The sequence below is a fragment of the Xyrauchen texanus genome, chromosome 24 (assembly GCF_025860055.1).
Source record: "Xyrauchen texanus isolate HMW12.3.18 chromosome 24, RBS_HiC_50CHRs, whole genome shotgun sequence".
In the NCBI taxonomy this organism is placed as follows: Eukaryota; Metazoa; Chordata; class Actinopteri; order Cypriniformes; family Catostomidae; genus Xyrauchen; species Xyrauchen texanus.
In genome coordinates this window covers 23,240,730-23,258,441 of record NC_068299.1, presented here as the reverse complement: position 1 = coordinate 23,258,441, position 17,712 = coordinate 23,240,730, and the positions used below count along the sequence as shown (strand labels likewise).

Sequence of the window (17,712 nt, the reverse complement as noted above, 5' to 3'; positions counted from 1 at the left end):
ATCTTTATTTGATATCATTTTGATGATTATGGCTTACAGCTTATGAAAACCCCAAATTCAGAATCTCAGAAAATTAGAATATTGTGAAAAGGTTCAGTATTGTAGGCTCAAAGTGTCACACTCTAATCAGCTAAACACCTGCAAAGGGTTCCTGAGCCTTTAAATGGTCTCTCAGTCTGGTTCAGTTGAATTCACAATCATGGGGAAGACTGCTGACCTGACAGTTGTGCAGAAAACCATCACTGACACCCTCCACAAGGAGGGAAAGCCTCAAAAGTTAATTGCAAAAGAAGTTGGATGTTCTCAAAGTGCTGTATCAAAGCACATTAATAGAAAGTTAAGTGGAAGGGAAAAGTGTGGAAGAAAAAGGTGCACAAGCAGCAGGGATGACCGTAGCCTGGAGAGGATTGTCAGGAAAAGGCCATTCAAATGTGTGGGGAGCGTCACAAGGAGTGGACTGAGGCTGGAGTTACTGCATCAAGAGCCACCACACACAGACGGGTCCTGGACATGGGCTTCAAATGTCAAACGTCTTACCTGGGCTAAAGAAAAAAAGAACTGGTCTGTTGCTCAGTGGTCCAAAGTCCTCTTTTCTGATGAGAGCAAATTTTGCATCTCATTTGGAAACCAAGGTCCCAGAGTCTGGAGGCAGAATGGAGAGGCACACAATCCAAGATGCTTGAAGTCCAGTGTGAAGTTTCCACAGTCTGCGTTGGTTTGGGGAGCCATGTCATCGGCTGGTGTTGGTCCACTGTGCTTTATTAAGTCCAGAGTCAACGCAGCCGTCTACCGGGACATTTTAGAGCACTTCATGCTTCCTTCAGCAGACAAGCTTTATGGAGATGCTGACTTCATTTTCCAGCAGGACTTGGCACCCGCCCACACTGCCAAAAGTACCAAAACCTGGTTCAATGACCATGGTATTACTGTGCTTGATTGGCCAGCAAACTCGCCTGACCTGAACCCCATAGAGAATCTATGGGGCATTGCTAAGAGAAAGATGAGAGACATGAGACCAAACAATGCAGAAGAGCTGAAGGCCGCTATTGAAGCATCTTGGTCTTCCATAACACCTCAGCAGTGCCACAGGCTGATAGCATCCATGCCACGCCGCATTGAGGCAGTAATTAATGCAAAAGGGGCCCAAACCAAGTACTGAGTACATATGCATGATTATACTTTTCAGAGGGCCGTCATTTCTGTATTTAAAATCCTTTTTTTATTGATTTCATGTAATATTCTAATTTTCTGAGATTCTGAATTTGGGGTTTTCATAAGCTGTAAGCCATAATCATCAAAATTATATCAAATAAAGGCTTGAAATATCTTACTTTGCTTGTAATGAGTCTATATAATATATTAGTTTCACCTTTTAAGTTGAATTACTGAAATTAATGAACTTTTGCACGATATTCTAATTTTTCGAGTTTCACCTGTGTATATATATATATATATATATATATATATATATATATATATATATGCAGTATTCTATTCTATCTTCTCACAGTGTGAGGAGGGGCTGGTCATGCGATTGACAGTCCTGAAAGGGAGATGTTGAGACTCACTTTGTTTACAGCAGTCAGCAATCTCTTTTTTGTGTTAATATGGCAGAGTTCTGAAATGGATCTCTTCATTTATCTCTCATACCTTCTTTGCTCACTCTCTCGCCCTTTGCTTCTCTTTTTTTCTATCTCGTCAAGCTGTGAATGCCTTTAACTCTTATACTTATCACTTCTCATTTCCCCCCTCCCTCTTTTATGCCTGATGCATCTCTCTCTCTCTCTCTCTCTCTCTCTCTCTCTCTCTCTCTCTCTCTCTCTCTCTCCTCCTCTCTCTAAAGGGGTGGGGAATGTTCTTGTGAAGAGAGCAGGTGCAGTGTCTTTCTCAAATACAAATTTGCTTTATTGGCATGACATACTGCCAAAGCATTAACTAAAAAGATAAATATAATTATGATAATAATAAATAATAATAACAACAATAAAAATATTGAAAAAAAGGAAACAATAAGATGGGGGTGAGAGGTAAATAAAGTGATGGTGTAATTTTAACAACTTTCTCTCGGTCCTGGCATCAGCAGTAGGGAAGAGTAGAAGGCTGTCTGTGTGTGTGTGTGTGTGTGTGTGTGTGTGTGTGTGTGTGTGTGTGTGTGTGTGTGTGTGTGTCTGGCTGCAGTGCCATAGGCACAGGAAGGCTAGAGCCACAGAAAAACCACATATGAGATTAGAGCGGAAACACACGCTAGTCCGGACACTTTGGAAATGCCAGCCATAAGAGAGAGCAATAGACAGGCAAAACAAACAACAGACAAACAAAACCATAATGAGGAATTGATTAATGTTGTCTCATGGCAGAACTGCATGCTGTCATTTTAATACCCTCCTCTTTTTCTCTTTCTGTCTGTCTTCGACAAGCTCCCTCCTCCCTTACTCTCTCTCTCCCTCCGCTCCTTTCTCTCTCTCTCTCTCTCTCTCTCCTTCATTCTCTCTTGCTCTCTCAGTGTAGGAATGTAGATAGAGGCTGAGTGCACTGCTGCTCCATACGTTATTAACGCCTCACTGTATTTGCAGCGGGATGCTGATCAGACGTCGCAAGAACGCATTTGACATTACTATCCTCTGTTTCCTGCTTGATCCTGTGTTCCCTGGGTACCATGATACATGCCTCTGCCTCGGCTGGATCTGTCTTATTGCTCAGTTGGAGTATTACTTGTGCATTTGGGTCTCTGCTCTCATAAGGATTCTATAAATCTGTAGGATCTTGGAAGGGGACATTTTTCATCATGGTCAATGCTGAGTGCTGCTCTGTGAAGGGACTAGCATTCTGAGATATGTAAAGCTGACTCAGCATATCAATTCAAGAACCTGAGTTCAATTGAGATCTTGAAAAAGGAATTACAAAGAATCAGCCAGAGAGGATAAAATTAGCTTGTTTTATGGGATAACTTTTACTGAACTCCCTGTTCAAATGAATTACTATTCACAATGAAAGGAGATTCGAGATCAGAGAATGACTTTAATAGTGGTGTCATCTGCTAAAGAGGGATTTGATAATCTGACAAAAGAGTGCTGCTGCATCAGCTGCTGTTTGGCATCAACATGCAGATGATTTCACTCCACCCTTCCCTTTCGCCTCTTTTGCTAAGCATCTTTATTTAACATCAAAGGATTTTTACCCTTGTCTAGCTGCGAGCTGGAATTCATCTGGACACATTGATTGGCGAGACTGGAACTGGACTAACGGACTGTCCCTTGATGGATTCTGAGTTTTCTATCTCCGGAATTCAATTGGGTGTATGCGCATGTCTGATTGTGAGATTGTGTGTTAGTTTGTGGTGATGTGTGGATGTGATTTAGGGAATGTCTGCCTTGCTGTGCCATAACTATTTCTGTCTTCTTGCTGTTGGATTTTGATTTTGTTATTTCAATGTATGGCATTACTGGCCGGTGTTTTTCCTTGTGCTGCCCATGTCTGCCGTGCACCCGGTCTTGGGGTTAACCCTTAGTGTGCCGCAGGCAAGATGAGTGACAGCTCTTTGAACAACTCAGGGGCTATGGTGCTGGAGGAGCCAGAGGGACGGGGTGGCTCTTGTGGACGTGAACAAGGCCAGGCCCCTGTGCGAGGTGGGGTATTAAGGTGTGGGACCTGCACCCTTTGGCCTCGCCAGCAGACATGGCTCTGCGTGGTTCCACTTCTCATTGGCTTCATAGGCCTGGGGCTCAGTTTGATGCTGCTCAAATGGATCGTAGTGGGTTCGGGGAGAGACTACTTGCCAACAGACTTGGTGGATGCCAAGGGTATTGGCCAGGACCCCATATTTCTTTCTAAGCCTAGCACTTTTCCTAAGGGATCTGACACAACTACCACCACCACTATTGGAGGGGTCAGCTCAATCAGCTCCACTGTCACCACAGTGGTTCGGGGCAGAACTCGAACAGGAAGCCCCCCAAACATTCCCGCTATAGGTGGCGGGGCATCAGGCAGCCAGGTGACACAGAAAAGCCCCTCTATGCACTTTGTCACGCGCAATCCCACCTTTGCGACCACCGTGGCCTCCACCACCATGTCTACTGTCCAAACGTCCACCTCGAGTCCCTCTCCCTCCAACCCCACCGTTCTAAATGACTCCACCCAAATGTGGACCAGAGAACAACCATCCACTGAGAGGCACGTGACCATGCCTGGTCAAACACATGTCAGCCAAAAGACACGTGAGTTTTATACATTTTCATTGGTTCTTGCTGGTTTTGCTTTTGGCAATAGATGTTCAATTTAACATACAGTGGGACTGTTGGTGATGTGGAATTTGTATGAATACATAACATTAATATTAAGTTAATGACATGGCAAAGTCATTCTAGCACTGTGTTCATTTACTGAAATGGAAGACTCTGTTTATACCTGGGTTCATGAAGGGATCATGCATTGAAGTAGTAATTACTGGGTAGCACTATTATATCTTAATAGATGTAAATTAATGCACTGCTTTTTTCACCTTATGTGTGTGCACCTCATCAAAACGTGTTAGTTATCTATGATATTAATAAAGTAAATAATGCAGATCATATACACCATTTTGCATATAAAGTCTTATATAAGGGTAGTGGTAAATGTAATTCATAGATGGCTTTGCATTTGAAAGCATTATTACGTCCCAAATGCAAAGCATGTAGGACTTGTGGCTATAGGCACTGTCACCTTTATCATGTTGCCAGGGAGGGGCAGATACACTAATGACAAGCAGCAACTCACATCTCTCCCTGTGTTTCCAAATATGCAAAGGGAAAATCTACACGAATTAGATTAAGTACATATGGTGATCTCAATTTCAAAATCATTCAACTGTTTATAGTATATTTGTCAGTATGTACAAACCCCTATTGTCTGCTTGAAATTACCACATTTCATAACGTGGTTTATGCACCCCTTAAAAAAAGAAAGATACGCGTAAGATTAACAATCAGTACCGAAACACTGCAAGTTCTTCTGTTGATCTTGGTATCATTGCGATAAAGTCGGAATAGGCTATTTTAAAGAGGTTTCGCGGGATTGATTATAGCAAAAAAAAAAAATCCTGTTTATCGATTTATATTTCCAAAGACTGAAACACATCAAAGAGCATTGTGATACCAGTCAGGGAATATCACTGAGAGGAAATGTATCTTTAGCTCCGCAGTTACTGATTCTCTCCACGTATTTGGATTATTAGAAGAGCTATGGGCGACAGTGTCTAACGACGGATCCCTACATCGTATACATAGACGCAAATTTGTCCTGTTTTACCGTAATTTAAAGACAGCATCAATGATTGTCCTCTCTGAAGAATCTGGAGGGTGATGATTAATGTGTCCTTTTTTATTGCGTCGGGTTTAATAACTGCTCTTGTAAAAAAAAAAAAAAAACACTTCTTTCCATCAGAATTATCACGCCTACTGTTATTTTGCGCTTTGGCTTGTGTGGAATTAAAATAGATATCACGACTATTAAACAACGCTTTAGCTGTTGTTTTGAGAACGAGAAAATTAGAAAGCAATTCCATGTATGCTAATATCAAACCTCTATTCCCTACAATGCTGCTCGCATCATTCTGTTAACTATCAATGACACTGGAATTGTCTACGCGAGCAGAAATTGGTTTATGCGTCATCATGCCCGATCGAAACTGCTTACGGTATTTGGGACGTTCACACCGAACGTGTCTCGACAGTTTTAACAGTTTAAGTTTTTTTTTTCATTGCACAGCGTCTAAAAAACGCGCCACACCGGCCAAAGATCTCTGTCTAGCGCATGGTTAAACACAAAAACTAGGCTATTGAAAAAAAAAAAAATGCGTTTGGTGTAAATAACAGCCCGCGACACCAAGGTGTGGTTCCGAAACGAAATTCTACTGTTGTATATAATGAACACGAATCGATATTTGTAGTTATCATAAAGACCTGATACAGATGCGTTTACAATTTATGATCGCATCTGGTGGAAAGGCTGTGCGCATTAACATCCAGTTTGTTTGGCAGTTCGTCTGAATAAATTTCATACGATAATTACTACCTTTTACGTAAATAAGGTTTTATGATTATTGTTCTGTGAATGTCCTAATGTAATTTGAAGAGTCATGTAGCCCTATATGAATTCAGCTGGTGGATGACAGTGTCTGGCAGTAAGAGGTTGCCATGTTTTATCACTCTTTGAGATTACTTCACTCTCCCTGCTTAATCCAGATAAATTTACTTCCATTTGTGGAAGATGCTTTTGCTTTAACTATACTCCAAAGAAAACGTAGGCCTACTTTTCTTTCGAAATAAGTCTACTATGTATTAGATTTATATAATAATAATAATAAACAATGACAACAACAATAATAATAATTTATGTTGTTGTTGTTAGAGCCATAAAGAAATAAGAAAAATGTTGTTTTGATTTTTGTTTTCATGTGTATATACACTACCGGTCAAAGGTTTTGAAACACTAACTCTAGAATAGGATAAGTCATCAAATAGAATAATAGCAAAGTCATCAAATCTATGGAATAACATAAATGGAACTATGGGAATTATGTTGTGACTAAACAAATCCAAAATAAATCAAAACTGTGCTATATTATAGCATCTTCAAAGTGGTCACCCTTTTCCTAACTTTTTAGATCAAAAGCTTTTTAAGATCATGACAAACATTTCAGTCAAGTGTTTCAAAAGATTTGACTGGTAGTACATATATATATATATATATATATATATATATATATATATATATATATATATATATATATATATACATACAATGGAATATAATTTTTGTTTATGTTTAAGATGCATGTTTTGAATATTCAAACTGTACAATCTAATTTAGTTTGTTAATTGGTAAACATTTGAAACTATCCATCCATACATCCATCCATCTTCAACCGCTTATCCGAAGTCGGGTCGGAAACTATATTTATTTATTTATTTATTTTACCCTTGGATAGCACAGTTTTGTAAAATGTAGCATCACTTTTACCAGCACAATGAGACCACTTGCTATGGATGTTGTTTTTCCTCTGTACTGTATATAGGCTACTGTCATGTAGACCCCACTCCACCCACGGTAGTACAAAAAAAGCAACTGTGCAATTCATGAGATGTCATAAGTTCTTATCAAATACTGTTGTTGTAATTCATTACCATTGCAATTTTCTGACAGTGGATGGCTTAATCCTTTATGTCCCCCAGCAACAATTACCCGTCTTTATCAATATCACAGAGAAAAAGATAACTAAGCCACGTGTGACCCAAATGCTTTTGAGAGCTCACAGCTGCAGCTCATCTTAAAACTCATTACTGCTCACCTGTACAAGGATTTCAGCTTAGAGCTAGAAACTAGGTAAAAACACAATTTTGTTTTCCAAGAAAACTATTTCACAAGATTGAATGTGCTGATTTGAATGGCCTGTTTTTTAAATAAAAAAAAAAAATACTTTACAAGGCAAGACAAATATGTTTACATGACATCTTTAAATGGCTGGGGTTTCCTTCAGTTTTTAGGTCAAACTGTAAACAGACATTAGTAAACATACATAAATGTAAGACATAAGACATGCACACATTGAATAGTCTGCCGGAAACGACACATAAAGGAATATTCCAGATTCAATACAAGTGAAACTCAATCGACAGCATTTGTTAAATACCGCAAAATATAATTTTTCTCCTTGTTCCTCCTTTACTTTAAAAAAAAAGCAAAAATCTGTTTAACAATGAGGCACTTACAATGGAAGTGAATGGGGGACAATGAAAGTGAATGTGGCCAATTTTTGGAGGGTTTAAATACAGAATGTTTACAGTCATTTTGGGTTTTAGGGTTTATGACTACATCGCCATGGTAACAAAGTAGTAAAATTGGCTATAACTTTACACAGAAAATGTTTATAAGTGACTTATCACACTACAATCATGTTAAAACTTATATTATTTATGTCTTGTGGCTATACTTTTGAAAAAGTGAGATATTTTAACATGAAAAAATTGACCAAATTCACTTCACTCAATCAGTGCCTCACTGTAACATAGATTCCCTAGCTGTCACTCATTCGATGTCTGCTGGATTCTGACAAGTCATTACAGAGGCTTCTCCCCCCGCTGCACTGGTGCACTGCAGAGATTGCCCCTGCGTGCTTCGGCAGAACAACTAAAAGAGTATATTCTAAAAGAGTATATTCTAAAAGAGCGGCACACACAGAAACGTCTTTTTACAGATACGTCTTTTTAGAGATGGTGTTCCATCTGTGTGTTATTCCTGGTTGTGGTCATTATCTCTCGCCTTCTCGAGACATCGTTCATGAATGTGTCATGTTCTCACTGCGAGAACATGATAATGGCAACATTGCAGTCACGGCTTGCCTTTGTAGGAAAACAAGCCACCGCAGTGGCTCCCCACCTCGGTCCTTCTACCTATGGGTATGAAGCCAGCGTGGTTAGCACTGGGGGCAATTTGGGGACCTACATTTTTACTGCTCTTTCAGCTCCCCACCCTCACTCCCCTCGATGGTGGGGCGGCCAAGGGGTATTTGGTGATGCCCCCAGTGGATAAGGCGCTCGCAGCGCACCTATGCCCATAGAGCGCTGCCACCTGGTGCGACCGCCTGAAGTTCCCGTCCAGGGCCTGTAGGTTTACGTCATCCCTGATGGCCAAGGCTTACGGTGCCGCTGGACAAGCCACCTCCACCCTGTACGCCATGGCTCTCCTGCAAATCCACAAAGCCAAGGCACTAAAAGAACTGTACGAGGGTAGTTCCGCCCCGGGATTGATGCAGGAACTGCGCTCTGTGACCAACCTCGCCCTCCGGGCAACGAAGGTCACAGCGTTAATCTCGGGCAGGTGATGTCCACCTGGTTGGTCCAGAAGTGCAACCTTTGGCTCAACCTGGTCGAGATGAGAGAGGCTAACAAGACACGGTACCTTGGCGCCCCCATTTCCCAGGCTGGCATGTTCAGCGACACCATTGAGGACTTTGCCCAGCAGTTCTCGGCAGTGAAGCAGCAGACGGAGGCATCCAACACATCCTGCCCCTGTGCGGCTCAAGATCCTGCACCCCATCTACTCGTCGCCAAGAGTGTCCTCCTGCGGTGACTGCACTGGCTCCACCACAGCCCGTCCCCGCATCTCCAACCCGTTGCGATGGCTGGCCCGGACCATCTGACTCGGCTACGCTATTCAGTTCGCCAGGCGCCCGCCCAGGTTCAGCGCCATACACTTCACCTCAGTGAAGGGCGAGAACGCCGCTACCATATATGCAGAAATTGCTACCCTCCTACAGAAGGCTCTTTTCTCTGCTTGGAGTTGGACTCAGTCTTGAGGTCAGTGTTGACCTGTTTGAAGGCATTTAGACAGAAAACAGCTGTTCCACTGAAACCATGAGACCGCTTCAGCACTGGCTCCAGACTTGAGTCCCGAGATGGGCATGGTGCCGCGGATCTCCTGCCATCTCCTCCTCTGGAGTCAGCAGCACCTTAAGTCACTGCGAGCCACTCACATCCCGGTCAACCTCAACACTACAGCAGACACACTGTCACGACAGGTTACCGCAAGGGAGAGTGGAGACTCCGCCCTCAGGTGGTCCATCTGATTTGTAGTCGATTTGGGCAGGCACAGGTAGACCTCTTCGCTTCCCCAGAATCCTCACACTGCCCGCTTTGGTACGCCCTGACCGAGGCACCCCTGGACAGGACGCGAAAGACCTAAGTTGCCTACCACCCTCTATGAGGCGCCTGTATGCCTTGAAGTGGTGTCTGTTCGCTAAGTGGTGTCCTTCCCAATGCGAAGACCCCAGAAATGCGTAGTCAGATCGGAGCTTTCCTTCCTGCAGGAGAGGTTGGAGGGGCGGCAGTCCCCCTTCACCTTGAAGGTGTATGTAGCCGCTATAGCAGCTATATCACCACAACACAGTGGACGGTAAGCACAACCTGATCATCAGGTTCCTGAGAGGCACCAGGAGATTGAATCCCTCCAGACCGTGCCTCGTTCCATCATGGGACCTCTCTGTAGTCCATCAGGGTCTATGGGGAGCCCCCTTTGAGCCTTTGGTGTCAGCTGAGCTTAAGGCACTCTCTTTAAAGACTGCCCTCCTGACTGCGCACACTTTCATCAAGAGGGTTGGAGACCTGCAAGTGTTCTCTGTCAGCGAAACGTGCCTGGAGTTCGGTCCGGGCTACTCTCACGTGATCTTGAGGAGAATGGAAATGGGGGCACCAAGGTACCGTGTCTTGTTGGCCTCTCTCATCTCGACCAGGAGGAGGCAGACCCAGCCTTGACGTTGTTATGTCCAGTGCACACTTTACGCATCTATGTGGATCGCACACAGAACTTTAGAGCCTCTGAGCAGCTCTTTGTCTGTTTTGGTGGACAGCGGAAAGGAAGTGCTGTCTCCAAGCAGAGGATTGCCCACTAGGTCATTGATGCCATAGCTATGGCATATAACACCCAGCACGTGCAGCCTCCCGCAGGGCTATGAGCCCATTCTACCAGGAGTGTGGCAGCCTCCAGGGCCTTGACCAGTGGCACCTCTCTAACAGACATTTGCTGAGCAGCAGGCTGGCAACACCCAACACCTTTGAGAGGTTCTATAATCTCAGCGTTGAGCTGGTTTCGTCCCGTGTCTTGGCAGGAATGAACAGGTAAGTCCTGGACAGTTTGCCAGGTGTATCGCTTGCTCATAGCACCTCCCCTGAGCTGAAGATTTGGGCTGTTGACTCCCAGTAGTGTTCACAAAATGTGTTCCCTGGGTGACTTCCTCCTAGCCCTGTGTCAGACGAATTTGCAGAGAAACTACCCGATGAAATGGCCGGGACCTTCTCTCGGCTCCTCAGCACAAAACATGAATGAGCTATTTGCACGCCAGCTCATTTATACACATATGTTGGGGGAGTGGCATGCAAATACCACTCGCCAATTCCGATTGGCCTTTTATCAAAGATCAGAGGTGTCTCAGGCTCCCAAGAGTGACCCCTAGTGTCACTTCATCGACACAATGTCTCGTTCCCTCCATCAGGGAACGGAGGTTACGGAAGTAACCAGGATGTTTTTGCTTTTTTTTTTTTTTTAAAGAAATAGAGGAACGAGTCAAAATATCTTTTTGTGGTAAATATACAACATTATGCCACAAATGCTTTCAACTGAGCTTAACTTATATTGAAATTGGCACATTTCTTTAAGGTGTTTGCAGGGCAAAAAGCATAGTGTGCTGATCCTGTTTTGTGTTACAAAAAAAAGGAATCGCCTCAAGCTTTTCATTGTTGCCAAATGTTTGTTGCTCGTTCACCACTACTGGTGAAGGGCTGCAAACTTCTGACAAACGTTTAAGGTGAATAGCAAGCTTGTTTACATGTGAAAATGTGAGTGGCAAATTCGCAGCTAGTTTGCCAGAACTCTAGATGTTTATCTGTGACATTTATGTGGAAAATGTAAAATTATAAGGAGTTTACATGACCGAATATGTTGTTGAGTTATAAAACATAATCAAGCTTTGGTTGAATCTGGCTGAGACGATTCTTGGTCCCGGCTGTCTGCCATTTAATGACCATTGATTCTTTCTTTGTTTTGTAACATCAGGCTGATTGCGTAGATTCATGTCATCTAGCACATAGCTTTAACATTTACTACACTGTCCTGTACAACACTAAATAATGTCTTGTGTTAATTGAGTTATAATCATTCAGAATTAATTTGTTGAAAACAGAGAAACTTTGTCTCATCTGTCACATTCCTCTAATAAAAAGCCATGAAAGTCCTCTCTTCCAGCACCATTAGAGCTTAATTTCACTACGAGACTATCTCTAAAACATTTTAATGTCACTTTGATTTATCCTTATAAGATGTCTTAAAGGAGGGATGAAGCCTTAAATATTAATGCTTAGAAAGGGAAACATGTTCAGTATGTAGAAGAGCATGTGAATAATTGACAAGGGTATGCTGAAAAATTATCAGGGAAAGGGAGAAGTGTGTAGTGTTTTATAAATAGAGGTGGAGGAGAGGAAGATGAAAGCAGACTGTGGAGACTAGACTCAGAATGTCAGAATGTAGAACATGCCAGATATTGAATCTAAACAGGGGTACATATTACTTCTTCCAGTCAAAACCTTACAACCCCTGGTTCCCCCTTAACACACGAGTCTGTTTTGGAGCATTCAAGAAAAGTAGAGTAATATTATAACCATATAGTTCCTCATGACATGGACTTTGGTAGGACATTAAGACCATATTATCCTTTTTTGTGTGTCTGAGAAATTAGTGTTAATGTTTTGGCTTGCAGTTTCTCTAAAGTTTGTTTGTAGTACCTCATTAGTACAATAAATTTAACCTTGAACCTTTGATCCTTTTTCTACATGGTTTAGCTTATTAAACCAACATGCCTTCAGAGTAAGTGTAACTTAATGTAGCTGGCAGGACACAGGAGCAGACAAAGATGAAGTGTGATGATTCAAAGTGCAGTTTTATCCTAACTATGTGTGCACATGAACACAAACTTGACACATAAACTAGATATAAACTTGAAACTTGGCTATAAACCTGACATGACTTGAATATTCAACACCGAACAATGACACCATGAGGACTTAAATACATGGACATGGGGAAACATAAGCCAATGAACAAACAGAACTCTAAACAAGATAACAAGACGATAAGCATAAACCAATTACATGAAAGAATCAATAACAAGACTAAGAACCAATGAAAATAACACGTAAACATGGAGGGAATACAGGACATCTCATGACCAGGAAACAGGAACAAACCTTTTTAAAATAAAAGACCAGAAAACAAAACATGACCAAAAACACATCTAGACATGACAGTAAGGCTCAGGGCCAAGTCACAAGAAACAATTTAGGTCAAAAAACATTGTAATTATAATTGCAGTGATATGTTTACAAAGAAGTTTCTTAACTTAAGGAGTTTCTTGCAAGTTGCAACCAGCTGCTGACAATAAAACTAAACAACTGTGTGGTTAAAGTTCCATGTGGTCCATTTAATCCTGATTTAAAAACAAAATAATAATAATACTTTTTGCCAATGATTATCACTCACATTGTGCTGAATGCTATGGGAATGAAGGCCATTATCAACCATTTCACAACTTCATATTCAAAATGATTTGCTTTTTTACAGGTATGACTAAAATTCAGCATTACAAATATTTTGACAGCTGACATTTTTTCATGAATGGATGGCTTTTAGAAAATAACAGTCATGATTATAAACTGATGAAGGCCCACTAGGATATTTATGATGTATTGAACTCGGGTTCAAATGCAAATAATTTCTGCATTTTCGATTTAGTTCTGCACCAAAGAGTGCAACATTCATGAATCCTGGACCGATTAGTACTCTCTTTTTTTTACACCTTATTTGATAAATGAAACTTTTTCATTTCTGGGAGTAACAGATATGCCTCACAGGAGCATGGCTTAAATCGTTGGGGATAAAAGATGCATGGGGTGTTTATAAGAAAACAATGAGCAGTTCATGAGCTATGCTGATGGTAAAAGAGGAGGAAGCTTTATCTTCATTACTACAGGTTTAGTTTCTGTCACAATGATTGTGCGTCTAGTTCAGTCATATAGGCTAGAGGATCATTATAAGCATGGCTTGGAAATTGATCTTCCATTGATTTCAATAAGGCAGAGGTACTTGTTAATGACATTGAATTCACCCAGCTCTATACCAGAAATATTATGTTGTTTTGTTGGTTTCCTTGGTCACTTGATGGTGTTTGAACTTTACAGACTAATACAGCATTGTGACCTGTGAATAGAGCTGAGAGGAATGACAAATAAAAACCCTCAACAAACCATTCTGCTGGAGCTCAGCCAATCAGAACTCAGGGACAATGTTCCCCTCAGTGCCAAAATACAGACCAGTATAAAGCACATAACACTACCGTAAATCCTAATTATTTCTGTTGCAGATCAAAAGCTATTGAATATCCCAGCCATACACTTTTTAAAGTGGAGTTGTAAGATCTCACTACAACCAAGCCTAATGACTGTTGATGCCTTCGGTTAAAGACACAGTATTCATTAGGGAGGTATTTCACAGACACACTGTCTGGACCTAACAAAAACTGCAAAAATAGTAATAGTGTTGATGGAATAGCACTACATTAGAAATTAAGATGAATATAAATTTATACCACTGGGACATGGGAAAACATGTGATTTTGGGGCCTTGCAAAGCAATAGAAATCAACAAAATCCAAAAAGAGCCATTGACATTTCTGTAGTCAATATAGATTTTTTAGTAACATTTTACAATAAGGTTATACTGTATTTGTTAACATTATTAAATGCATTACTTATTGCGAACAACATTTTATTACAGGATTTTTTTTTATTTTGGTTAATGTTAATATATGAAAATGCTATTGTTCAGTGTAAGTTCATGTTAGTGTGTACTGCATTACCTAATGTTAATGTATACAGTTTTAAAAAAGTTGAATTTCAACAGCATGGTGCTAGAATCATACATAATGTAAAAATACAAATCCTCATGTGATCATATAAATTTAAAATTAACCAAGATTAATAAGTTCTGTAAAAGTATTGTTCTTTGTTAGTTCATATTAGCTTCTGTACTTAACTAATGTTAACAAATGCAAACATATTGCAGTGTGACTGATTAATAAATAAACTAGTTTTAAGCTGATGTGCAAGCCTTTTCTGCAGTGGCACAAGGAACATCAAATTAATTTCAGTTGTTGCTGTATGTATTTGCGTGTGTTTGTGGCTTTTTTCGTTGTCTCCTTTCAATGCTACTGTGGCAGCGCGGAGGGCGGGGCCAGGTCGTGATCCTACACACCAGGCCTCGTATTAGGATAATTATGCCTCCGTGAGGTTTAAGGGCTGACTGCAGAGGGTTGTGCGGGAGAGAGAGATCGTTAGTGGACATGTCCATCATGTGTGTTTATGTTGTCTTTTAAGTTTACCATTAAACTATTATTTATATCGTCAAGCCGGTTCTCGCCTCCTCCTTGCCCATCATTAACTGTGTTACACTGGTGCCGAAGCCCGGGAAGGAGGAGTGATACGGCGTAGTAGTGTTCTCGCTTTTACCGTCCACCCCAATGGAGCAGCCGCGGCCATCTGCCGGGGGACGAGGAGCCCAGCCGCCTGAACGAGGACGATGGCCGCCGACCGCGAGGGGAGAAGGGGCTCCTAGCCGACTGCCTGGAGTGGTCAGGGCCACTGCCAGGGGTGCAGGAGTCGCCTACCGGCCGCTGAAACGCGGCGGGGTTTAAGACCGCCGACCGTGAGCGGGGAGGGGCTCACTGGCGACCGCCTGGAGCGAGAGGACCGCTGCCAGGGGCGGGGGAGACCCCCTCTGTTCCCCGAGAATGTGGCGGGGTGTTCCGTCCGCCAGGGGCTGGAGGACTGCCTCGGATCCGCCCGGAGAGGCGCGGCTGTCGTCCATTAAAGGGTGGAGGAGTGGCCGAGGAACAAGCTGCGGCGTATCGGAGAACTGGCGAGTAAGAGTTTTTTTTTTTCATCTCTCTCTCTCTCCTCTCTCTCTCACTGTCGCTCTGCGTTGGCCTTTATCCTCTTTTAAATTTTACAGTTTTTTGGGGGGTACTACACTGTTACAGGAAGTACCCCCCATTTTAATTATTTCTGTTTCCCTCCCCTTGTCCCCTCCCTCGTCCAGGAAGAATGGGGATGACCTGCCGGCAGACAGCGTGGAAGGCGCGCCCTCCCCCAGGGAAAGGGGGGGGGGTGTACGTCAGGCCGGGGGCTCCCCAGCCTGAGAGAACGAGGGAGGAATGTGGCAGGGCGGAGGGCGGGGCCGGGTCATGATCCTACACACCCGGTCTTGTATTAGGCTAATTATGCCTCCATGAGGTTTAAAAGCTGACTGCAGGGTGTCGTGCGGGAGAGAGAGATCGTTAGCGGACATGTCCGTCATGTGTGTTTATGTTGTCTTTTAAGTTTACCATTAAACTATTATTTATATCGTCAAGCCGGTTCTCGCCTCCTCCTTGCCCATCATTAACTGTGTTACAGCTACCTAACGGATAAAAGACTTCATCACACTCACAGAGTATGTTATGAGATATTGATTCACGTGTGATTGTCTGTGAGACTTTTGCCACTTAGCAGTTTGACTGGGATCAGTTTTAATGTGCTCATGCACAGCGCTTTCCTCTGTTCCTGATCTTGGTTAGAGGAAGCATTGAGCCCTTTCCTAATTAGGACCCTTGCTAGTTCTTTGTGTTTAATTTTAGGGACAGTTTCATAATTCAATTTCATCCTTGACCTGGTAGCACAATTTACACAGAATCCATGTATCATTAATTATTTTTGGAAAAATGAAAAACGACTTGTTATTGCATTTAATTTACAAAACCAATATTAAAAAACAAATAACGACATGTATTTCGTACTTTCGATTTTATGCTCAAGTTAAAAATAGGAAATTGGACAAATGACCACAGGACACTTTGCGTTTTGATAAATTGATTCCATCTAAAAAGAAACTAAAAGAGGTGAAAAATTTGGAAGGAAGAATTTGTTTATGTGGGTGACCCTGAAATGAACCTTTCTTCTGATTGGTCAACCTGCACTCTTCCTCAAGGCCGTGAGACAAAATAAGAGTTCACTGCTGTTAAATTGTTCAGTTAATTGTACAGTAATAACGAAAATATCCATAAATCTACAAGACTATAGAGGCATAGACGTACACTATAAAGAAATAGGCTTTCTTTTGTGAGAGAGAGCGAGCACAGGGCACTTGGTTTTGAGCAACTTGCTCATCGTATAAAGTTTATGATGAATGCTCGTCCCTCAAAAGATCAACCATTGAATTTAAAATCAGCATTTACACATAGCCTTCAGATTTGTTGGATAACAAGGCACACAATACTGCTGCGTAGTAGCCTCCTGTTCTACGCCCCAGTATAATAGGCTACCCATATTCCCATTTAAAAATAGGGGATGGCCGGAATGCTCTGAGCTGGCTCTTCAAATCATAGTCCTATCTGCTGTTATGTAATACTTAACGTCTTGTATTACATTTATATACATCTTTCAATGTATTTTTTGTAATTTACTGTTGTAGCTCAGTTAAAAGGTAGGCCTATTTTATCAAAATATCTGAGAATTATCACAATGTTTGCATTTAGATTAAATGCAAGTATGGCCAGGGAGGATTGGCATAAATGGTGTCCCGGCTTTTTTTGTGCTTTCTTTTTGTTCTATACTTTTTGTGCTTCATCATGCAGTAAACAGTGAGGCATATTAGCATTACATAATATTTATTTATATTATTATGCACTATTTAGCATAGGATCCATTCCCTCCTCAATTTTGGCATATAGCAGGTAATGGATTTATTTATATCTAAAAGAAATCTTGTCCCTCAGACCTTGATAAGAAATATTCCTTACATCTGAGCAATTCAAGCTTGAAGTACCACCTGTTTTCTCCACGGGGCAGTAAGAAAAACTTCATCTGTTTGGGCAACATGGTTATACAGAGAACAAACCACACTCACCAACAGCAGAAAAAACAAGATGAGAACACGTTCTTGCGTTCAAACACAGCTTGATGGAGTGCAGATACGAATTCAGGGATCTCAAGACGTGTTTTTCTAAGCTTCAAACTATGTTTAACTTGACACAGTGACCTAAAAATGGTATGTTTATGACTAGGGCTGAAACGATTAGACGACATTATCGACAAC

At 41.8% G+C, this 17,712-nt stretch overlaps 1 protein-coding gene across 1 annotated transcript in view; it reads left to right on the top strand.

Annotated features, from left to right (window-relative positions):
- Window positions 1-3,217: 3,217 nt before the first annotated feature.
- The window catches only part of LOC127617678 (pro-neuregulin-3, membrane-bound isoform-like), a 535,607-nt gene continuing 521,112 nt past the window's right edge, over window positions 3,218-17,712 (top strand). Inside the window, exon 1 of the mRNA XM_052089706.1 lies at window positions 3,218-4,214. Coding sequence (XP_051945666.1) covers window positions 3,524-4,214 — 691 coding nt within the window. The 5' untranslated portion in view covers window positions 3,218-3,523. The remainder of the gene's footprint in view (window positions 4,215-17,712) is intronic.